Source organism: Heptranchias perlo, chromosome 14 (assembly GCF_035084215.1).
Source record: "Heptranchias perlo isolate sHepPer1 chromosome 14, sHepPer1.hap1, whole genome shotgun sequence".
Classification (NCBI taxonomy): domain Eukaryota; kingdom Metazoa; phylum Chordata; class Chondrichthyes; order Hexanchiformes; family Hexanchidae; genus Heptranchias; species Heptranchias perlo.
Genome location: NC_090338.1, coordinates 4189694 through 4215396, shown reverse-complemented (window position 1 = coordinate 4215396; position 25703 = coordinate 4189694). Strand labels below are relative to the sequence as shown.

General features: G+C 43.8%; 1 protein-coding gene across 1 annotated transcript in view; it reads right to left on the bottom strand.

The window, feature by feature from the left end:
- Positions 1–25703, bottom strand: part of mgat4b (alpha-1,3-mannosyl-glycoprotein 4-beta-N-acetylglucosaminyltransferase B) — a 301140-nt gene that overhangs the window by 175855 nt on the left and 99582 nt on the right. Inside the window, exon 2 of the mRNA XM_067995968.1 lies at positions 2449–2628. Within this exon, the coding sequence (XP_067852069.1) occupies positions 2449–2628 (180 nt within the window). The remainder of the gene's footprint in view (positions 1–2448; positions 2629–25703) is intronic.

The window sequence follows — 25703 nt, the reverse complement described above, 5'->3', positions numbered from 1 at the left end:
TCAAAGGTCAGGAAGGGGTCAAAAGGCAGAGGTCTACTGGCTGGACAGGATCAAGACATGTGCTGGACGTGTCCCCACTGTAGTGAAACTATTCATGATTCCATTTATATTTCTCCATTAAAGGAAAGGAAAGAACTTGCATTTATACAGCACCTTGCACGATCTCAGGATGTCCCAAAGTACTTTTTGAAGTGTAGTCACTGCTGTAATGTAGGAAACAAGGCAGCCAATTTGCACACAGCAAGATCCCACAAACAGCAATGTGATAATGACCAGATAATCTGTTTTTTGGTGGTGCTGATTGAGGGATAAATATTGGCCCCAGGAGAACACTCCTGCTTTTCTTCCAATAGTGGCCGTGGGATATTTTACATCCTTGCACCATGGGCCAGTCTCCCAATGCCAACTGAGTTACTCGTTGACTGGTTATGACTTATCCTTTACTGGAATCAATCAAAAACAGATTAAGAGGCAAAACTAACTTGATTTCAAAGCAAGTTCCTCCCCCCTCATCCCCTTCAGCAGTTTTAGCTTGAAGTACTGGCAGGGATTCAGATTGGGATAAGTTTCCATCAAGAAAGGGTGTCTTTGTAGAACTTTTCTACAGTTCACCGTTAAATGTTAAAGAGCACTGGCAACAAGAAAAGTTACTTGGCAAAACTTTTTTGCTGTTTGTTTACAAGTAAATGATTCAACGAAGTCAAGTGGAACTACTTCCACCCAGAGGGTAATAGAATGGAATAAATTAACAGGGAAGATCATTGAAACAGACGGCATAAAACAGGTTCGTGACACAATTAAAAGCCTTGCTGGAGCAGTGAACATGATGAGAAAGAACTGGGCTCGTTGAGCCTAATAGCCTCTTACTGTTCTGAACAATTTCTTATGCTCTAATGATGGTGAAATGCATTACTGTGTCACTGAAACGTGACACCATAACTAAAAGAACACACTATGCTCTGGGCTCTTTTGCTGCCCTGAACAAAGGTTGACCTCAGATTTTTATTTTCAAACAAATTAATTTATTCCATTCTATCACCCCTTCGAATATTAAGATATGTGCAATTACCTTTTTTGAGCAGGACAAGTTTGCAATAGTGGACTTTGGAAAAAGTTCTGACATCCCTAAAGCAGGGGAAAGTTACCAGAGCTCCTCAAACCCAATTACCACTGGTAACACAGTAGTTACCGTAAACTTGAGCTCATCCAAAACTCTGCTGCCCATGTCCTAACTTGCACCAAGTCCCATTCACCCATCACCCCTGTGCTCGCTGATCTACATTGACCCCCGGTCAGGCAACTCCTTGATTTTAAAATTCCCATCCTTGTTTTCAAATCCCATCGTGGCCTCACCCCTCCCTATCTCTCCAGCCCTACAACCCTCCGAGATCTCTGTGCGCCTCCAATTCTGGCATCTTGCGCAGCCCTGATTTTAATCACTCCACCATTGGCAGCCAGCTGTCTAGGCCCTGAGCTCTGGAATTCCATCCCTAAACCTCTCCACCTCTAAGTGTGAAGTGTTACATTTTGGTAGAAAGAATAAAGAGGCCACATACTGTTTGAATAATAAGAGTCTAAATGGGGATAGAGGAGCAAAGGGGTGTAGGAGTACAGATACACAAATCACTAAAAGTAATGACACAGGTTAATAAGATCATAAAAAAAAATAAACCAAGCATGGGATTCATTTCTAGAGGAACAGAATTGAAAAGCAGAGAAGCTATGATAAACTTGTATCGAACCTTGGCTGGACCACACTTGGAGCACTGTGCACAGCTCTGGTCTCCATAATATAAAAAAAGATATAGAGGCACTGGAGGTGCAAAAAAGATTCATAAGGATGATAAGTCATAAATGGGGCTCTTTTTTCTAGAAAAAAGGCTGAGGGGTGACCTAATAGAGGTCTTTAAAATTATGAAGGGGTTTGATAGGGTAGGTGTAGAGAAGATGTTTCTACTTGTAGGGGATCATAAATACAAGACAGTCACCAATAAATCTAATAGGGAATTCAGGAGAAACTTCTTTACCCAGAGAGTGGTGAGAATGTGGAACTCACTACCACAAGGAGTAGTTGAGGCGAATAGCACAGATGCATTTAAGGAGAAGCTAGATAAACAAATGAGGGAGAAAGGAGTAGAAGGATATGTTGGTAGGGTTCAATGAAGAGGGGTGGGAGGAGGTTCGTGTGGAGCATAAACACCGGCATGGACCAGTTGGGCCTAATGGCCTGTTTCTGTGCTGTAAGCTCGATGTAATTCTATGACCTCTTTGATCAAGCTTTTGGTCACCTGTCCTCGTATCTCCTTATGTGGCTCGGTGTCAAATTTGGTTTGACAATCGCTCCTGTGAAGTGCCTCGAGATGTTTTTACTACGTTGAAGGTGTTATATAAATGCATGTTGTTGTAGTTATCCTACGCAGAGTAGACCCATTGTATAATGGAGGGTACCTGACAGGTTGCTCCAGGTTCTGTTGATGTCCCTCAGTGTTTGTTTCTCAGCAATAGCTCGCTTTATCTCATCCAGGACAAGATTCAGTTCTTTAGACCGTTTGAGGTTCTCTTGCTCAGCCGCGTGTAGTCTGTCACGAAGTGCTAGAAACTCCCGTTGGTAAATGTCCACCACATCTCCTGGGGAAAATAAAAGTACCAGAAAGACCGAACATTAGCCATTATTGATAATAAAACATTAGTGTTCACATTTTCAAACTGTCCCACTTAACACCCATCAGATGAATGACCAGGTAATCTGTTCTTGGTGATGTTGGTTGAGGGAGGAATGTTGGGCAGGACACTAGGAGAACTCCCTGTTCTTCTTCAAATAGTGCAACGGGACTTTTAAATGTTCACCTGAGCCATTGGAAGCAGAAGGAGCCTCAGGTTAAAGTCTCATCTGAAGGACGGCACTTCTCTCAATATTGGAGCGTCAGCCTGGATTGTGCGCTCAAGCCTTGGAGCGAAACTAGAATCTTAACCTTCTGACTTCGAGGAGATAATGTTACCAACTGAGCCAACCCACCATTCCTTCAGTGCTACACCAGAGTGAACTTGGATTATGTGCTCAAGCCCTGATATCGGGTCTGGCAGTGGGAATACAGTGGGTTAAAACTGTCCTTCATCTCGGTGAAACAGACTTAAATCTAGACAAGGTTTAGAATATGAATGCTAAGTGTCAACTTGGATTAGTTGGTGGCTCTCTTGCCTTGGGGGTCAGAAGGTTGTGGGTTCAAGACCCACTGAAGAGTCGAGCACAATCTTCAGTAGAGTTCTAGTGGTGTCACCCTAGATTATGTGCTCAGGTCCTGCAGTGGGACTCGCCTCAGTTTCAGAAAGTTGTGGGTTCAAGTTCCAAGCTGACAATTACCCAGCAGTAACATCCATCAGCTTAGAATGAAGAAGAAAAATTAATCAATGGCAATATTAACGTCGTAAACAAATGGGTAAGAAGGTTGAGCAGCTTGTCCTCAACCCACCATTTCAAAGAATGACTCTGTTGAAACCCACTTGGTTGGCATCTATGGGCCAACTCCACTCAAGGGAAAAAAATATTTTGTTGGAAACACAGACTATCACACATCAACAGTGGATGTAAATTCTGCCTTTTTTTGGCAAAATACATTCAAGTCTGTTTCTTTAAGGATTAAGGTAGAATTGTTACCTTATGGATATTATACTTTAATCATCTAGAAATACAACACATCACATGCAATTCAACAAAACACTATTCTCCATTACAGTATACCCCAGAGATCTGTATATATTCAGCCGGACAGATGGAACAGAGACCCTTCTCTTAAAATTTTGCATGAGCCCATCTACTCCCATTAGTGGAACTACAGCTATGTAATTTGTGGCCATGATGTGGAGATGCCGGTGATGGACTGAGGTGGACAAATGTAAGGAGGCGCACAACACCCGGTTATAGTCCAACAGCTTTATTTAAAATCACAAGCTTTCGGAGCTTTGCTCCTTCATCAGGTGAAGTGAAGAGATGCATAAAGGCACAGCATATATAGTCAGAGAACAATGCCTGGTGATTACAGATAATCTTTCTAACTGCCCTTTATCACACCTTGGCAGAGAGATAATCACAGCAATCAAAGGAGTGAATGGTGTTCAAACAGGTTAGTCAGGGAAACATTACATCCAAGAATACTGAGGTGGGGTCACAAGGGGTCAAATGTAGCAGGTGCTGGGGTTTGTATTAAAAACAGATAACTTATTTTTTGCTGGAAATCGCAGCAGGTCCGGCCGCATCTGTGTATGGAGAACAAGCCAACTACGACTTGAGTCTGGATGACTCTACGTCAGGTGGGGTTACATGTGGCGTGACATGAACCCAAGATCCCGGTTGAGGCCGTCCTCATGGATGCGGAACTTGGCTATCAATTTCTGCTCGACGATTTTGCGTTGTCGTGTGTCTCGAAGGCCGCCTTGGAGAACGCTTACCCGAAGATCGGAGGCTGAATGTCCTTGACTGCTGAAGTGTTCCCCGACTGGGAGGGAACCCTCCTGCCTGGCGATTGTTGTGCGGTGTCAGTTCATCCGTTGTCGCAGTGTCTGCATGGTCTCGCCGATGTACCATGTATCTTGGGTTCATGTCACGCTACATGTAACCCCACCTGACGTAGAGTCATCCAGACTCAAGTCGTAGTTGGCTTGTTCTCCATACAAGCCGGACCTGCTGCGATTTCCAGCAAAAAAAAGTTCTGTTTTTAATACAAACCCCAGCATCTGCTATATTTGACCCCTTGTGACCCCACCTCAGTATTCTTGGATGTAATGTTTCCCTGACCAACCTGTTTGAACACCATTCACTCCTTTGATTGATGTGATTATCTATCTGCCAAGGTGTGATAAAGGGCAGTTAGAAAGATTATCTGTAATCACCAGGCATTGTTCTCTGACTATATATGCTGTGCCTATATGCATCTCTTCACTTCACCTGACGAAGGAGCAAAGCTCTAAAAGCTTGTGATTTCAAATAAAGCTGTTGGACTATAACCGGGTGTTGTGCGCCTCCTTACATATGTAATTTGTGCATAGGAAGGGACAAGAGAAAACGCCGGCTTGAGCAAAATGCTAAAGCAAACATCTCAAAAAATATTTAAATAATGGAAAGCTGAGACTTAACACCTTTTATCTGCAGAGTGTGCAGTTTAATTAGAGGGAACACCCAATATTGTATCCTAACTCGCACCAAGTCCCGTTGACCCTTCGTGCCCTGTGCTCGCTGACCCATACTGGCCCCTGGTCCTGCTCGATTTTAAAATTCTCATCCTTGTTTTCAAATCCCTCCATGATGTCCCCCTCCCTATCTCTAACCTCCTCCAGCCTTACAACCCTCCGAAATCTCTAGGCCCCTCCAATTCTGGCCTCTTGTGCATCCCCAGTTTCCATCGCTCCGCCATTGGCAGCTGTGCCTTCAGCTACCTAGGCCTTAAGCTCTGGAATTCCCTCCTGAAACCTCTCCGCCTCTCTTCCCCTCCTTTAAGATGCTCCTTTAGACCTACCTGTGACCAACCTGTCCTAATAACTCCTATGTGGCTCAGTCAAATTTTGTTTCATAACGCACCTTGGACCATTTTACTATGTTAAAGATGCTATATAAATGCATGTTACTGTTGATTTTGAAGTATCAAAATTATTCAGCTTTGAGATATAGAAATATAAACCCTTCCAAAAAGCGTTTGATAAAGTGCCACATAATAGGCTAGTCAACAAAGTTGAAGCCCATGGAATAAAAGGGGCAGTGGCAGCATGGATTCAAAATTGGCTAAGTGACAGGAAACAGAATAGTGGTGAACAGCTGTTTTTCATACTGGAGGAAGGTACATAGTGGTGTTCCCCAGGGGTCGGTACTAGGACCACTGCTTTTCTCAATATATATTAAATGACCTGGACTTGGGTGTACAGGGCACAATTTCAAAATTTGCAGATGACACAAAACTTGGAAGTGTAGTGAACAGTGAGGAGGATAGTGATAGACTTCAAGAGGATATAGACAGGCTGGTGGAATGGGCGGACACGTGGCAGATGAAATTTAATGCAGAGAAGTGTGAAGTGATACATTTTGGTAGGAAGAACGAGGAGAGGCAAAATAAACTGAAGGGTACAATTTTAATTGCAGGATGCAGGAGCGGAGAGATCCAGGGGTATATGTACACAGTTTGTTGAAGGTGGCTGGGCAGGTTGAGAAAGCAGTTAAAAAAGCGTACGGGATCCTGGGCTTTATAAATAGAGGCATAGAGTACAAAAGCAAGGAAGTTATGAAGAACCTTTATAAAACACTGGTTCGGCCACAACTGGAGTATTGTGTCCAGTTCTGGGCACCGCACTTTAGGAAGGATGTGAAGGCCTTAGAGAGGGTGCAGAAGAGATTTACCAGAATGGTACCAGGGATGAGGGACTTCAGTTATGTGGAGAGACTGGAGAAGCTGGGGTTATTCTCCTTAGAGCATAGAAGGTTGAGAGGAGATTTGATAGAGGTATTCAAAATCATGAGGGGTCTAGTCAGAGTAGATAAAGAAAAACTGTTCCCATTGGCGGAAGGGTTGAGAACCAGGGGACACAGATTTAAGGTGATTGGCAAAACAACCAAAGGCGACATGAGGAAAAACTTTTTTTTAAAACGCAGCGAGCGGTTATGATCTGCAATCCAATCATGGCTTTCAAAAGGGAATTGGATAAGTACTTGGAGGGAAAAAATTTGCAGGGTTACGGGGAGAGAGCAGGGGAGTAGGACTAGCTGGATTGCTCTTACAGAGGGCCAGCATGGACTTGATGGGCCGAATGGCCTTCTGTGCTGTAACCATTCTATGTTTCTATAAGCATCTCATGCCTTATAACAGGAAACGTTACAATGGAGTCGCTACGTTAAAATGATTCCATCTCCCTGCTGTCTCAGTTTGCAAAAAAGAACAAAGTTGCATTTATATAGCACCTTTCACATACTCAGGATGTCCCAATGAATTACTTTTGAAGTGTAGTCACTGTTGTTTTGAAAGCAAACATTGCAGCCAATTTGCACATAGCAAGGTCCCAACAGCAGCAAATGACCAGTTAATCTGTTTTTGGCTGAGGGACAAATATTGGCCAGGACACTAGGGAGAACTCCCCTACTCTTCTTTGAATAGTACCTTGGGATCTTTTACATCCATCCGAGAGGGTAGACGGTGCCTTAGTTTACATCTCATCAGAGAGACGGCACCTCCGACAGTGCAGCATTCCCTCAGTAGTGCACTGGAGTGTCCACCAAAGCTACGTGTTTAAGTCTCTGGACTGGGCTTGAATGTCCTAAAATTAGCCTCAGCACCTTTGGGAGGAGGGGGAAATATCTAGGGCTCACAGTAGGAAGTGCATGGTGTGCACAGTAGACAAGAATAGGGACAGGGTCCCCACATTCACTTTCTAGGCTTATAAAAGAAAAATGGCCCATTGAGCAAGAACCATTACCTTCACAAGAGGAAGGCGAAGGGGATAGAAGATTGGGGGTAGAGGAGATGGAGACAAATAAAATAAATCTGATAGACTTCCACTCAACATGGAAAAGATTCCATGGGCCAACACTACTCCCAAACTCAGAAATCTCATTTGGAATGGAGCAAACAGAACGTGAAATGAAAACTGAACGTTAGCTCAGTAAAGGTTGCTCTCTGAAGAGGTGGAGGAGAGTGTGTGGTCACACTCGATCCCTGCTACACTGAAACCAGAGAACAATCAATACATTCAGGTATTATTCCAACGTGGGAGGGGAAAGGTGCATTCTGTTATGCTTTGGTGCGTACATTTGCATTACCTCGTGTACAGTGCAGAATTGAAGGCAGGTTTATTAATCTCAGCCTGTTTTATAGTGTGAGGTAGAAACTACATAGGAAGGTGGGTAAACATGGCTGCCATCAAGCTCATTAGCCCAGCTCTCTGTTCCCTCTGGTATTCGTAGTGCCCCTGCGCTTATATAAATCACCCACTGAATCATGCCTTCTCTCCAATCCTTTAAAAGTGTTGGCAGGGAGCAGAAGGACTAAATCAATTGCATGCACTTTTGGAAAAATAAAGAGTAACATACTTTTCCTTGACAATAATAATTGGAGGCAGTGCAACATTGGTGTGATGATAGAAACAGCTACACTAACAGTAAGAGCAAAATCACTTGGAGTAGTCGGGCTGCTTGTTTTCCCATCATGAACTGCAAAGTCCTTTCAAAACCCACCAGAACAGTGAGCTTCGTTCATTATTTCCATTGTGACAGTGGGAACCAAATCAATTGGTCTTCCAATGGAAGGAATGGATGATTAAATAAATCAGGGCTTAGAAGATTGCATAATGAAAACAGATTGCATAAACTTGGCTTATATTCCCGAGGATAGAAGATTGAGGGGTGATCTGATCGAGATGTTTAAAATGTTAAAAGGATACAGGGTTGATAGAGAGACAGAAACTATTTCCTGTGGTGGGGAGTCCAAAACAAGGGGATATAATCTTATCTACAGCTAGGCTATTTAGGAGTGAAATCAGGTAGCACTTCTTCATGCAAAAGGTAGTAGATATCTGGAATCTCTCCCCAAAAGGCTGTGACTGTTGGAGTTTAAGACCGAGATCAATAGATTTTTGTTAGTTACGGCTATCAAGTGATATGGAGCAACAGTGGGTTAATGGAGTTGAGGTGCAGATCAACCATAATCTATTAGAATGGCACAACGGGCTCGAGGGGCTGAATGGCCTAACCCCATTCCTAAATTGTGCTCTGAGTGGGTCGGCCGTGGCTCAGTGGGTAGCACTCTCGCCTCTGACTCAGAAGGTTGTGCGTTCGAGTCCCACTCCAGGAATTTGAGCACATAATCCAGGCTGACAGTGCCAGTGCTGAGGGAGTGCTGCACTGTCGGAGGTGCTGTCTTTCAGATGAATGGTTAAACCGAGGGCCCCATCTGCCCTCTCAGGTGGATGTAAAAGATCCCATGGCCACTAATTCGAAGAAAAGCAGGGAAGTTCTCCCCGGTGTCCTGGTCAGTATTTATCCCTCAACCAACATCACTAAAAACAGATTATCTGGTCATTATCACATGGTTGTTTGTGGGATCTTGCTGTGCGCAAATGGGCTGCTGCGTTTCCTACAGTACAACAGTGACTACACTTCAAAAGGACTCCATTGGCTGTAAAGGACTTTGGAACATCCTGAGGGGCTCTGTATAAATGCAAGCCTTTCTTTCATGAGTTGCAGAGTTTATCCTGAGCTTTGAGGGTCTGGCTCAGCGATAATTAGCATGCTGCAAAATAAAATCATCACTCAGTTAATGAAAGCAGCATGCATGCAATTACTGGCAGCATTATGGAGTCAAGCACCCATACTGCTTTTCTATTAATGCAGTAATAGCACCACAACCCTGCACTGTGATCCACGAATAATGGGCAGAAAGTGAGACACTTGTCATTTATTTTCTTGCGTCTGTTCACGCCAGGTGTTGGCCCAATGCCACAGCTTACCGCCCCACTACAATAGAAAATTGTAGCTCGTTAGTTGGACAGGTCACAAATGTATTTGCAGCCAAGAATTGCATCTTCACCCAAAATTCTGATGACTGTTGATTACGAAAGAACTCCTCTACCAGATTTAGACTAATTATGTATTTAGCAGGGGCAGCAAGTGGAGAAGACACTGTACAAATACTGGAAGGGGGGGTGGGGGCAGAGGGCGACATGTATCAAATCAGAAAATAACCACATGCCCAATTAAATTCAACTCACCTCTGATTAATCATAATTTGCTTTTATATAGACCTTTGACGTAGTAAAACGTGCCAAGGTGCTTCAAAGGAGTGTTATCAGACAAAAATTGACACCGAGCCACATAAGGAGGTATTAGGACAGGTGAACAAAAGCCTGATTAACGTTTTAAGGAGCATCTTAAAAGGAGGAGAGGGGCGGAGAGGTTTAGGGAGGGAATTCCAGAGCTTAGGGCCTAAGCAGCATTCAGGGAGAGTCAGGAGTTACGTGAGCGAGGCGAGTGAGCAGGCTGGCACTTGGGTAGACAAGGGTGCAAGGAAGCTGGCCATCGACCCTGGTGTTCTGGCCCAACTCACCAAGTGTCATTCCCACCAGGGACCCTTCCTCCCTCATGGTTTTCTCCTCAGTTGTAGCTGTGTTGGCATCCCCTACTGCATTTGCTGACTAGGTTGGGAAAGGACTTTGTCAGGAGTCTGACTCAAGAGTGGGCAAGGACTCTTAGATGGGTTGAGACAGTAAGAATGAGTCCGTTGCAGGCTAGGCCATTGAAGAGAGCATGGGGAAGCAGATCAAGTCATCAGAACTTGAGAGAGAGAGAGATGGTGGTACAGTCAAAATGAAGAGTGGAAGGGCTTGCCATGATGGACATAGACTACAGCCAAATCCCCAAGGCATTTTCTAAATAAATAGTCAACAAAGCTCAACCCAATAATTCAAGCGGTGGGCATGCAATCCTGTTCGAATGCAGGCTCCCGACATATGAAAACATTTTCACGGCATTTACAACGCTGATTTTATTCGGAATTGTTCAATTTTAATGGGTTTTTGATGTTACATATGTTATTTTTGCCGGTAAATCTTCAGGTAGGCAAATAGTTCAAGATGGCAGCTCATACTGGCTCAATGTTTTTGGAGGGAGAGGATTGATCTGTTTCTGGCAGTTCATGATTGGTTGCTTCGAAAAGGTGTAATTTGATTGCTCGGTTTTCTGTTGCTCACTCCTTACTCATTGGTCAGTTGATTCAAGCAGCTTTTGATTTGTTCAAGTCAGATGGGATAACTGATTGGTTGAAATGATCATTAAGTTGGCACTCACTAATTTTGCCCTATGGGTTGTAATGGTTGGAAGTGTAACATTAATAGGTGTAATGTGGAGACACTGGAGAAGCTGGGATTGTTCTCCTTAGAACGGAGAAGGTTAAGGGAAGATTTAATAGAGGTGTTCAAAATTATGAGGGGTTTTGATAGAGTAGATAGGGAGAAACTGTTTCCAGTGGCAGGAGGGTCAGTAACTAGAGGACAGAGATTTAAGGCAAGTGTCAGCAAAGCCAGGGGGGAAGATACAATTTTTTTTTTAAACACAGCGAGCTATGATGATCTGGAACGCACTGCCTGAAAGGGTGGTGGAAGCAGATTCAATAGTAACTTTCAAAGGGGAATTGGACATATGCTTAAAAAGGAAAAATCTGCAGGGCTATGGGAAAAGTGGGACTAACTGGATAGCTCTTTCAAATGGTATGATGGGCTGAATGGCCTCCTTCTGTGCAATATGATTCTACATGACAGACATGTGCTAGATGCAAGAATTAATTCGAAACACACTTGCACCTGATTAGCTCAAATATCGATTTCATAAAGCACCAACAAGTCAAGAACTAATTGCTACATAGCATGCAGATGTGAAAACTATCAATAATAAAACAGCCATCAGGAAAGTCCACCGATAGCACAAAGAAGGGGAAACACCAAACCATTGCAAATACTTTTTGAAAATCTTTATGGGCACCAACTTAGTTTGTCATTCCCTCCGTATGGTCATGTAGTGATTGTGTTACTGGACTAATAATCCAGAGAATATGAGTTCAAATCCCACACCATGGTAGTTTGACAATTTGCAAAAAAATCTGGAAGTAAAATGCCGGTATCAGTAAAAGTGACCATGAAGCTGTCGGATTGTTGTAAAAACCAAACTGGTTCATGTATGTCCTTTAGGGAAGGAAACCTGCTACCATTTCCCGGTCTGGTCCATATATGACTCCAGTTCCTTCCACAACAACATGGATAACTCTTAACTGCCCTCTGAGTGACCTAGCAAGCCACTCTCAGTTGTACAAAATATGGACTGCAGTGGTTCACATCTCAAACTGCCATGATAGGATTTGAATTAATGTTCTCTGGATTATTGGTCCAGTAACATAACTACTATACTACCATATCGGGTCAAGATTGAGTGATGGTACTGTTAAAATTCTGTATTCTGTGCCCCCATTTCCCCAGCCCCATTTGGACTCTCCCATTGTATTCTACTCACTAGGCCCCTTACATGCTCCACTTGCTGACAGCCCCCCTCAGTACACAATGATCTACATCCGCCTCACTTTTCCAGCACCCCCCCCCACCCTCAGGTCTAATTGCCAGCAACTACCCCCACCCCCACTGTGCTGTACTGCCAAGCCCACCACTGTGCTCTACAATTGACAGCCCCTCCCACTCTGTCTCATTCGGAACTGGGCAATATGAGGCTCGTAAATCATCTCAATTGAGCTTCAAACCCCTGATCACACATCAGCAATGGCGCGAGAACCGCTATCGTGAAAGATAATTCATGCTCCCTCGTGATAATCATTGTACTTACTGCTGCGCACAGAGATAAACAATTTAAATTGTTCAGTTGAGGAAATATTTTTGTTGCCTACATTTTCCATTCCAGAGCTCACAGCCCATCTTTTGAAAGGCCTCTCTTACTTGAGCACTTGTGCCAAATTGAGAGTCACAGCAGTATGAAAACTAAATTCAAATACAATTAAAGCATGTAAAACATCAGATAAATTATCATAAACACGTGACAATTCACTTGATAGGAATTCAAGTGCAAGTTTATGTTGCCTGTGAAAAATGGCACAGATTTAAAAGAAGTTCTGTTTGGCCACACTGACGGCATTGACACTCGTTGGGTATGAACCCACAGGCACCAGCATCCCTCCAGTAACTTGTGCAAGTCATCGTTTGTCACCCAAGAGTCCAGACAACAACTTGCATTTATATACTGCCTTTAACATAGTAAAACATCCCAAGGCGCTTCACAGGAACGTTAACAACTAAATTTGACAGAGCTATATAAGGAGATATTAGGACAGGTGACAGGTAGTCAAAGAGGTAGGTTTTAAGGAGCGTCTTAAAGGAGGAGGGAGAGGTAGAGAGGAGGAGAGGTTTAGGGAGGGAATTCCAGAGCTTAGGGCCTAAGTAGCTGAAGGCACAGCCGCCAATAGTGGCGCAATGGAAATTGGGGATATGCAAGAGGCCAGAATTGGAGGAGCGCAGAAATCTAAGAGGGCTGTAGAAGGTTAGAGAGATAGGGAGGGGTGAGGCTATGTAGGGATTTGAAAACAAGGATGAGAATTTTAAAATCAAGTGTTGCCGGACTGGGGGTCAACGTAGATCAGCGAGCACAGGGGTAATGGGTGAACAGGACTTGGTGCGAGAAGTGCCTGCAGGGCCCTTGACAGCATCACAGCCGAGCTCGACTTTGTCCTCATCAGAAAGCAGTACGTGGCATTCTAGTACGGGGCCCAGAAAGCTCTCAAACAGGAGCCATGCCCAGCTTTGCTGCCCTCTCTAGCTCCGGGCACTGAGGTTAACTACTGTCCCCTTATATCGGAGACCAGCCCGAGGATTGAGCCTGGGGTGATCTGATTTGCGTCACTCAGTACCACACCATGTGGTATATTAACTTTCCAAGGTATCAGGTACACTCCAAAAAGTACAGATTTGCATGAATTACTGCTCGACATTCTCATTATTATTTTCTGGATCATTCATTTTGGGCATTCAGCTTTGCACTTTGCTACTACATGGCAGGAACAAGGGATTAGCTTGCCAACAGAAGTTGCTATATACCAAAAACAACAACTTGCATTTACATAGAGCCTTTAATGTAGTAAAATGCCCCAAGGTGCTTCATTGGAGCATAATCAGACAAAAATTGACACCAAAGAAGATATTAGGATAATACCAAACTGTTGTCCTCACCACCCTCCTATATGGATCAAAGTCGCGGATCTGCTATGCCATCACCTTAAGCGACTTGACCGTTTCTATAACCTATAACTGGCATCGAGTGGCAGTACAAAGGGTCCGATGTCCAAGCGCTGCAATACAACTGGAATGGAGACCATGATCAAAAAGGTCCAGTTGTGTTGGTCTGGACTGCCGGATTATACAATTCCCAAAACCGCCATCTACGGCCAGCTGCAGACCGCATATCGCAACAGAGGTGGGCAGATGAAATGTTATAAAGACACACCAAAGGTCACCGTGAACTCTTGCACAATTAACCCCGACAGACCAAGATGTCGGCATTTCTGCCGGGTTGGTTTGAATGAATTAGAGGTTGAGAGGTCTGGCTGACAAGTGCCTGGCACGCAAAGCAACCTGCCCTATCCGGCTTTCAATGTGATATGTGTGGCCGTATTTATGGGGGGCTCTTCTCCCCATCACTGCATCCACAACAACTGAGACTCATCAGTCCATTTGACTAGATCTTCATTACGTACTTCTATATAATCAACATGATCTGGTACAGCAAGAGACACCACTGCAATGGAGCAACAAGGTTACCTATCCCTTACCACTGGCAGTGCTACATGGCAGCCAGATTACAGCAGCATTGGCACAGATCTTGGAGAAGGTCATAATTCTGGTCCTCATTTTCCAAATCTCTCCATGGCCTCACCCCATCCCTAGCCTACCTTTGTGACCTCCTTCTGCCTTGGATCCATGCACACACACCCAAGGATCCCAGTTGTTGGGGACTGGGGACTCTCCTCCGGTCCCCAGCTCCATCACTGGGAGCCTCTCATTCAGCCATTACATTCCTGCGCTCTGGAAATCTCTGCAGTTGTCTCAACCTTGCCATTTGCCCACCACCGCACCCCCCCCCCCACCCCGCCACCCCCGCCTTCAAAAATCTCCATTGGTTTCCCATCCTAATTCTCTATTCCTTTCCTATGCTTAGTGCCCATTATATTCTTTCCTTCCTTATTCAAAATTCTCTGATGTCTTCCTGTACATGAAGATGTATTTCAACGCAGGTAAGTGTGAGGTTATCCATCTTGGACCAATAAAAGGACTAATTAGAGTATTTTTTTTTAAATGATGAAAAGCTAGGAACAGTGGAGGTCCAAAGAACTTTAGGGGTCCATGAACACAGATCACTAAAATGCAGTAGTCAGGTACATAAAATTATCAAAAAGGCTAATGGAAGGTTAGCCTTTATAACTAGAGGGCTAGACTATAAAAGGGAGGATGTTTTGCTACACACCTATACAAAGCCCTGGTTAGACCATATCTGGAGTACTGTGTAGAGTTCTGGGCACTGCACCTTAGAAAGGATATATTGGCCTTGGAAGGAGTGCAGCGCAGATTCACCAGAATGTTACCAGGACTCCAAGGGTTAGATTATGAGGAAAGATTACATAAACTAGGCTTGTATTCCCTGGAATACAAAAAGGTTAAGGGGTGATTTGGTTGAGATTTGATAGAAAGAAACTTTTTCAGCTGGTGGGGGAGTCTAGGACAAGGGGACATAACCTTAAAATCAGAGCCTGGCCATTCAGGAGAGAAGTTAGGAAACACTTCTTCACACAAAGGGTGGTAGAAGTATGGAACTCACTCCTACAAAAAGCAGATGCTAGCTCAATTAATAATTTTAAATTTGAGATTGATAGATTTTTGCTAGCCAAGGGTATTAAGGGATATGGAGCCAAGGCGGGTGGATGGAGTTAGGATACAGATCAGCCAAGATCTCATTGAATGGCGGATCAGGTTCGAGGAACTGAATGGCCAACTCTTGTCCTATGAAGAGCACTATATAAATGCAAGTTGCCATTACTGCAAGGAATGCCTGGCCTTGCGATGCTAGAGAGACAATTAAAGGGATTATGTTTCCACATGCAAAAAAGTAACACTAAAGACTCACAATGTATAAAAGAACAAACTTGCATTTATATAGCGCCTTACATGACCTCAGGACGTCCCAAAGCGCTTCACAGCCAATGAAGTACTTTTGAAGTATAGTCACTGTTGTAATGTGGGAAACAGCAGGAAATTTGCACACAGCAAGCTCCCACAAACAGCAAAAGAGATAAATGACCAGATAATCTGTTTTAGTGATGGTTTGGGCTAGCAATTTTTATTGTGGAACAGTGGTAATCCAGAAAGGGAGCAAGATGGAGAGGGGGCAGAGCAGAGATCATGGCTCGAGTTCTCTTGTTTTCTTTGCCAATGATGGAAATTAATTCTCTGCTCTGTTCGGCCCAACAGATGCTTTGAGCTTTTGACTGCCGGAGCCGAACAGTTTCCCCTTCTGCTAGACGGCTTCTCTATTAAAACAACCTTCCAGTTTTTAAAATCGACCCATTCACTGATATCGCTGTGGTTTCTCTCATCCGGCCCTTTCGTCTCCACTGGGAACTCGGAGATCTTAGTGATGATCTTAGCCCAAACCATCACTAAAACAGATTCAGACTCTGCCTCTTTATACACTGCCTACATCAGCACCCTAATTGCCTCTCCCACCACGTCTCCAGATCTGGTGCACGCACATTCCTGAAGGCAAGTGGGCAATTTGGTTTAATCAAATACCAAGATTGCATCACACAGCATGCTTTAAATGCACAGACAAATAACTACGTGATTTGGTATGTGCAAAACAAGCAAAAACAATTTCACACTCTCCTTCGAGAACAATTCCCACACCCATGGGCAGGATAAGAAGAAACATTTTCCCTCCAACAGAAAGACAGACTTGCACTTACATTACCTCAAAGTGCTTAACAGACAATGTTGTACTTTTGACATGTGGTCATTGTTGTAATGTAGGAAACGAAGATCCCACAAACAGCAATGTGATAATGACCAGACTCATCAGTTTTAATGATGTTGGTTGAGGGATAAATATCAGGGAAAACTCCCCTGCTCTTCTCCGAAATAGTGCCATGGGATCTTTTACATCCACCTGAGATGGCAGATGGGGACTCAGTTTAACGTCTCATCCGAAAGACAGCACCTACGACACTGCAGCATTCCTTCAGTACCGCACAGCGAGTGTCAGCCTGGATTATATGCTCAAGTCTCTGGAGTGGGGCTTGAATCCAAAAGCTTATAATTCAGAGGCGAGAGTGCACTGAGCCATGGCGGACACCCCAAAACGCAGCCCATTTCATGCCTTTCCCTTCTCTCCCCTATTTTACTAGTGTCACTATAGTTATTGCTTCCCTGGACTTTCCTCATTTGTCCCTCATTCTACAGGTTCTTTGTTCCACCTACACTAAATCAAGACTTATTGCGAAGTCTCTTGCTCTAATTTATTGCCCCCCCCCACCACCTCAAAAGCATGAAACTCGCTACTTTTTCCTATTCTTGCCTTCCTCTCTCAACCTACAGGCTGTTAAAACCCAAGTTTGGTGTCAACTAACCATTATATTCTAGATTTACCTCATCTTCGTGCCTAGTCTTTCCAACCTTGGTTGCGCCCAGTACTGTGGGCCTCAGTGCGACAAACATCAAAATTAAATTTAACCTGATGTTTGCAAGAGTACTAGAAAAACATGGGTGCAACGCCACACTTCCGAGTCTGGTCTTCCATCTTCAGGAACATCCATTAGCTTTTAAAAGACAATGGAAACGGCACTTATGAGCTTTTACTGAAGACTCAAACACAAACTCATTTTTCTCTTGCAGATGCTGATCGACCTGTTGTGTATTTCTAGTGCTCAACAAAAGACTGTAATCTTCTCCCATGTTTGCTTTTTCTTTGGAGCAGAAATCCCACCACATTCTGCGAAGAGATGAAAGGAAGAATTCCCTCCCTAAACTTCTCCATCCTTCTCTCTCGTCCTTTAAGATGTTCCTTAAAACCTCACTTAGTGACCAAGCCGGTCCTAATGTTTCCTTCTTTGGCTCGGTGTCAATTTTGTTTGATAATATTGGACATTTTACTACGTTAAAGACGCTATGGAATTGCGAATTGTTGAAGAGTAACTACAACTCCTGAATACCTAACCAAACTTGGGAACAGCAGTCATGGTAGCCCATTGATGGGCTGTGCCCTTTTTCAACACATGTACTGTTTGAAAAACGTGTGATGAGAGAAAAAAAAAGTGCTAAACCTTGATCATGAATCACAGCAAGCCAGCGGTTACACCCATTAGAATGGATCAAAACAGCACTGGGCCATGTAATTTGAAGATCTCTTGCAGTGCCACAATGTGTGATTTAATGTTGCATCTGCCCCAGTAACTGCTATGACAATCTTTCTAGCAGTAGATACTAGCTCAATTAATAATTTTAAATTGGAAATTGATAAGATTTTTTGCTAGCAAGAGTATTAAGTGAGATGGAGCCAAGGCAGGTGGATGGAGTTAGCATATAGTTCAGCCATGATCTCAGTGAATGGCAGAATAGGCTCGAGGGGTTGACTGGCCTACTCCTGTTCCTATGTAATCAGTGCAACAAGTCACTGAACATGGTGAAACTACGATTCTGGTTTCAAATTCTTTTCTCCCCGCGCCCCCACCACACCAAAAGAAGATTCAGTCTTTCAAACGATCTGTGCATAAAACACAATCTTGATTTAATAAATTGGGAAAATGCTCTGTTCCAAGAATCGGGCAGTCCAGGAAGGTCTCTGGCTTGATCCGTAGTCTCTGCTCAGTGAACTGATTTCAGTTGCGCAGGAGGTGCGGGGCCAGTAAAATTGGCCTTCGCTATGAGGGAGAAGTGATAATATCATCTATATCCTGTCTGGGCAGCATTCCTGATTGTTAAATGCGTTAAGTATGCCACAATGATTTAACTACGAACATATCTGTTAAACAGTGAGAACAGTAGCAGTAACAACCTATTATTCCCCTCCAAAGCAGTAGTTAAGCTTAGCTAACTCTTGTACAAAATAATAGTTTGCAAATGTTGTGCTAAACTACGATATAAATATTTCTTGCGTAGCAGTTCCTGTCTTTTTCCTCACCGATAACAGGAGCTATTCGGCCCAACTATCTCCAACTGAAAAAGATAGGCTGATAAATATCTTCTAAAAATAAAATGACCAGGGCCCCAGTGAATTTAAATAATCATCTCTTACGTTCAAAAAGAGAGTTATGAATCAAAAATCTATTCGAACAAATCACAGGTGATATTTGTATTTGAATTGAATGTTTTGGCTCCTCCTTTGTGCATGAGTCTTAGGCAAACCAACCAATTGTATTATCAAGTTAACCTGGCACATAATTTTTGTGAATGAAGCCGATTTTTAAATCCCTTTTGTACTGTACCAGACTTTAGAAACAACTACAACAACTTGAATTTGTATAGCACCTAAAATGTCCCAAGGCGCTTCACAGGAGCGATTATCAAACAAAATTTGACACTGAGCCACATAAGGAGATATTAGGACAGGTGACCAAAAGCTTGGTCAAAGAGGTAGATTTTAAAGGAGGAGAGAGGTAGAGAGACGAAGAGGTTTCAGGAGAGAATTCCAGAGCATAGTCAATACCATGCTAAATCTTCAACAAAAATGCATTAGTTTACTTGCATTGGTTTTCAGCATTGCTGGGCTCTGCTGTACAATACAGAGACCCAGTGTGAAAACACATGTGACTGACTGACTGACTGACTGACCCCCCACCCCCAGCATTGACTTTATTGAACCCAACCATCTTAATCCAACAAACATGTGGATCCACTATTGGTCACGTCAAATGCTTTAGAGGGAAAGCCAGTAGTCTACTCCTGTAGCGTAGACATACCCAAGGTACATATTCCTAAAAATCTACACCAACCTTTGCCCATTATAACCCAGATGAACAGAGCTGGGTTATTTAAAAAAGCCTACATATGTATGTGTAAAATAGGTCTAATCACATGTGCTCCATATGGCCTCTTCATCCATGTACAAAACACCCAGCCCAGACGTGTACATGGCCCTTTTTTAAAAAACACATTTGAAAATGAGGACATGCTTTCATTCCTCAAAATTACCAGGTGGCCTCTCAAAATTGGATCACAATGTTCTGGAAACTTCCAAGTTCTCTCCCAAATCACACACCATCCTGACTTGGACATAAAATCACCGTTCCTTCATCGTGGCTTGGTTCAGAATCCTGGAATTCCCTACCCAACACCATTATGGGGGCACCTTCATCAGACGCACTGTAGCGGTCCAAGGCAGCGGCTCACCACTACTTTCTCAAGGGGCAACAAGGGATGGGCAATAACTGCAGGACTTGCCAACATCCTGAGAAAAGGTGATCTCGCTTCCTACCGTACAATTAAAAAAAACAGGCTGTAGCAAATCAGTCATTCAACCTTTTACAATATCAGCCAGTGATCTATAATATTTACAACTGTATTTAAAGCAAATGACCAAATCTTCAAAATAGTTAACAAAAATTGCACCACAGCACAAAATTCTAAATAACTCAGTAACTTTTATATATCTAAAAATACTGATGTACCAAGTCCCAATCACCCATCATCCCTATGCTCGCTGATCTACATTGGCTCCCGGTCCAGGAAAGCCACGATTTAAAAATTTTCATCCTTGTTTTCAAATCCCTTCATGGCCTTGCCCCTCCCTATCTCTATAACCTACAACCCTACAACTCTCAGACCTCCTCCATTGGCGGACTTGCCTTCAGCTGTCTAGACTCTAAGCTCTGGAATTCCCTCCCCAAACCTCTCCACCTCTCTCTCCTCCTTCAAGACGTTCCTTAAAACCTACCTCTGCAGTTATATAAGGTATTGGTGAGACCGCACCTGGAATACTGCATACAGTTTTGGTCTCCATACTTAAGAAAAGACATACTTGCTCTCGAGGCAGTACAAAGAAGGTTCACTCGGTTAATCCCGGGGATGAGGGGGCGGACATATGAGGAGAGGTTGAGTAGATTGGGACTCTACTCATTGGAGTTCAGAAGAATGAGAGGCGATCTTATTGAAACATATAAGATTGTGAAGGGGCTTGATCGGGTGGATGCGGTAAGGATGTTCCCAAAGATGGGTGAAACTAGAACTAGGGGGCATAATCTTAGAATAAGGGGCTGCTCTTTCAAAACTGAGATGAGGAGAACCTTCTTCACTCAGAGGGTGGTAGGTCTGTGGAATTTGCTGCCCCAGGAAGCTGTGGAAGCTACATCATTAAATAAATTTAAAACAGAAATCGACAGTTTCCTAGAAGTAAAGGGAATTAGGGGTTATGGGGAGCGGGCAGGAAATTGGACATGAAGCTGAGTTCGGATCGGTCAATGCCCTGTGGGTGGCGGAGAGGGCCCAGGGGCTGTGTGGCCGGGTCCTGCTCCGACTTCTTGTGTTCTTTAGATTTGTGGTTGGGATCAGATCAGCCATGATCTTATTGAATGGCGGAGCAGGCTCGAGGGGCCGATTGGCCTACTCCTGCTCCAATTTCTTATGTTCTTATGTTCTCTTTGACCAAGCTTTTGGTCACCTGTCCTAACATCTCATGTGGCTCGGTGTCAAATTTTGTCTGATTACACTCGTGTGAAGCGCCTTGGGCTGTTTTACTATGTTAAAGGAGTTATATAAATGCAAGTTGTCAAAAGAATAGTTATGAGTCAGCCTGTTTTTCACTGAAGAACATTAAGTTGGTAACATCAGTGCCAATCAGTGGAGATTTGGCAGATGCAATACAATGTTGGAAAATGTGAGGTTATGCACTTTGGCAGGAAAAAAACAGAGAGCAAGTTATTATCTTGATGGCGAGAGACTGGAAAGTAATGCAGTACAAAGGGATCTGGGGGTCCCAGTGCAAGAAAATCAAGAAGTTAGTATGCAGGTGCAGCAGGTGATCAAGAAGGCCAACGGAATGTTGGCGTTTATTGCTAGGGGGATAGAATAGAAAAACAGGGAGGTATTGCTGCAGTTGTATAAGGTATTGGTGAGACCGCACCTGGAATACTGCGCACAGTTTTGGTCTCCATACTTAAGAAAAGACATATTTGCTCTCGAGGCAGTACAAAGAAGGTTCACTCGGTTAATCCCGGGGATGAGGGGGCGGACATATGAGGAGAGGTTGAGTAGATTGGGACGCTACTCATTGGAGTTCAGAAGAATGAGAGGCGATCTTATTGAAACGTATAAGATTGTGAGGGGGCTTGATCGGGTGGATGCGGTGAGGATGTTCCCAAGGATGGGTGAAACTAGAACTAGGGGGCATAATCTTAGAATAAGGGGCTGCTCCTTCAAAACTGAGATGAGGGGAAACTTCTTCACTCAGAGGGTGGTAGGTCTGTGGAATTTGCTGCCCCAGGAAGCTGTGGAAGCCAAATCATTGAATAAATTCAAAGCAGAAATAGACAGTTTCCTAGAAGTAAAGGGAATTAGGGGTTACGGGGAGCGGGCAGAAAACTGGACATGAATTTCGATTTGAGGTTAGGATCAGATCAGCCATGATCTTATTGAATGGCGGAGCAGGCTCGAAGGGCCGATTGGCCTACTCCTGCTCCTATTTCTTATGTTCTTAACTGTTCGGATTACGGAATAACATTGACTGAACAATCAATTTAGCGCGGGAACTAACTGACGGATCTAACAAACAATATAGAGTTGCCCAACTCAGCTGGACATACTACACGTGTACACGCATGCTTTTCACTAACCAAATAGGTTATTTGCTAATCAACTAAAAATACCTTTGGAGGGCTCGTGTGAAGTGAGCAACTCTCCCAAAGCCAATTTTAAAGTTCCCAGGCGTTCCATTTTTAATTTAAACATCATTTGTAACCTTGGTTAACAGGGAGTCAATCGAGCAGTTGTGTGACATTAGAATTTAGCCAATATTTGCTAAATTGGTGGTGAGAGAGAGCTGTGTGCTTGCATTGCTCCCAGACAGAGAGGCGCATATAGCATAAAGGTTTACAACGTAGGAGGCCATTTGGCCCATTGTGCCTGTGCCAGCTCTTTGCTAGACTAAACCGTAACTAATCCTACTGACCCTTGGTTCCCAAAGCTCTCCACCACGGGGGGGGAATTTCCTCTCCTCACATCTGGCGGATCGTTGTATCCCCAGTCAATGACAGCAAGTTCCCTGACTGCACCCTCTGATCTGGAAGTATTTATACGATTGGCAGCTGCATGAAAATGGGGGGAGGGAGCAGCAAAAGGTCACATTTTGAAGCTCGGATATTTTGATGTCCTGAGGTTGTGAAAGGCGTGATATAAATGCAAATTCTTTCTTTCTAATCTAATAGAGGTATTCAGATAGCAACATAAAATTGGTGAGAATTGGAGAATGATTAAGCTGCATCATTGGAACTGAAATTAGATTAATAAAAGCAGAAAAATGTCCAATTCTAAAGATAATAAATCCAGACTAGATAGATAACATTTAAAAAGGTTTCATCAAGTTGTAAGCCATCACCAGAGAGGAGAGCAGTTAAGAGAAATTTCTTTACACAGAGGATTGTCGGAGCATGGAATGGTTTGCCACAGGGAGTGGGTTAAGGCAGAAACCACTGCATCTTTTAAGGAAAAATTACATTGAGTCTACAGCACAGAAACAGGCCATTCAGCCCAACTGGTTTGTGCCAGCATTTATGCTCCACACAAGCCTCCTCCCTCCTTACTTCATCCAACCCTATCAGCATACCCTTGTATTCCTTTCTCCCTTAAATGTGTTTATCTAGCTTCCCCTTTACTGCATCTATGCTATTTGCTTCAACTACTCCTAATGGCAGCAAGTTCCACATTGTTACCACTCTCTAATATGGAGACCGGAACTGTTCACAGTACTCCAAGAGTGGTCTTGGATAAATATTTGAAGCAGAGGAAGCTACAAAGGTTCTGGGCAGAGCGTGGGGCAGTGGGATTAGTTTGGGATTGCTTTAGCAAAAAGCTGGCTCAGGCACATTGCAACGTGGGAGGCCATTGGCCCAAACATCTATGCTATATGCAAGTGAAACACAGGCTTAACAGATGTGGTAACACACTGTAGATTAAGTTTAATGTGGGGAAGTGTGAAGTCATCCACTTTGAATCGGAGAAAGACAAATCTGAATATATTATTAAATGGTGAGACTAGGAGCTGTGGAGGTGCAAAGGGATTTGGGTGTCCAGGTACACAAATCACAAAGCTCGTGCACAGCCAAATGTGATCAAAAAGGCCAATAGAATGTTAGCCTTTATTTCGAAAGGGGCTGGAATACAAAGGGGAGGTGGTGATCTGGAGTACTGCGTTCAGTTTTGGGCACTGAACCTCTGGAAAGATATATTGCTCTTGGAGGGGGTACAAAGCCGATTCATCAAAATGATACCAGGGCTTAAAGATTTAAATTACGATGACAGGTTGCATAAACTTGATTTGTATTCCCTTGGGTTTAGATGGTTATGGGGTGATCTAATCGAAGTAATTCGATAGGATCGATACAGAGAGACTGTTCCTCTGGTTGGGGGAATCCAGAACAAGGCGGAGCAATCCTAAAATTAGAGCTAGGCTTTTTTTTGGGAGTGAAATGAGGAAGCACTTTTTCACACAAAGGGTAGTGGAAATCTGGAACTCTCCTCCAAAAAGCTGTGGATGCTGCAGGTGAATTGACATTTTCAAGACTGAGAACGATAGATTTTTGTTGGGTAATGGCATCAAGGAATATGGAGCAAAGGTACAGATCAGCCAAGATCTAATTGAATGACGGAGCAGGCTCGAGGGGCTGAATGGCCTTCTCCTGTTCCTATGTTCAATAACTCTTCCTGCTGTTCTATGGAAAAATCGAATAGAGGTTTAAGCAGGCAGCAAGCTCCCACAACAGTACTCTCACTGTAAACTCTAACCATCATTGGAGCAAACCAGGCTGCCGACAGGTTTCTTCTGCGCCTCGTAGGGAGACTGAAGGTAGCAAATCCACAAAAAGAAATATTGAATGCACAGCTTTCTTAAATTGCAAATATACACAGGTACACTAACTGAAATTTTCAAGCAGCCCGCTTGATCTGCACTTCACCCACTAGCCTAATCATCCACTCCCTCCACCACCGGTGCACTGAGTGGCTGCAGTGTACACCATTTACAGGATGCACTGCAGCAACTCGCCAAGGATTCTTCAGCAGCACCTCCCAAACCCGCGACCTTTACCACCTAGAAGGACAAGGACAGCAGGTGCTTGGAAACACCACCACCTCCAAGTTGCCCTCCAAGTCACACACACCATCCCGATGGACATATATCGGTCGTTCCTTCATTGTCGCTGGGTCAAAATCCTAGAACTCCCGACTTAACAACACTGTAGGAACATCTTCACCACACGGACTGCAGCGGTTCAAGAATGCGGTCCACCACCATCTTCTCAAGGGGCAACTAGAGATGGGCAATAAATGCCAGCCTTGCCAGCAACACCCACACCATGTGTTACAGTTTAATAATGAGATGCTGTGGGCAGGGCAGCTATTTTTGCATAAGTAAAAATATGAACCTGCCATGTGGCTCAGTCTCAGTATCTTTCATAAGAACATAAGAAATAGGAGCAGGAGCAGGAGTAGGCCAATCGGCCCCTCGAGCCTGCTCCTCCATTCAATAAGATCATGGCTGATCTGATCCTAACCTCAAATTTAAATTCATGTCCAATTTCCTGCCCGCTCCCCATAACCCCTAATTCCCTTTACTTCTAGGAAACTGTCTATTTCTGTTTTAAATTTATTTAATGATGTAGCTTCCACAGCTTCCTGGGGCAGCAAATTCCACAGACCTACTACCCTCTGAGTGAAGAAGTTTCTCCTCATCTCAGTTTTGAAAGAGCAGCCCCTTATTCTAAGATTATGCCCCCTAGTTCTAGTTTCACCCATCCTTGGGAACATCCTTACCGCATCCACCCGATCAAGCCCCCTCACAATCTTATATGTTTCAATAAGATCGCCTCTCATTCTTCTGAACTCCAACGAGTAGCGTCCCAATCTACTCAACCTCTCCTCATATGTCCGCC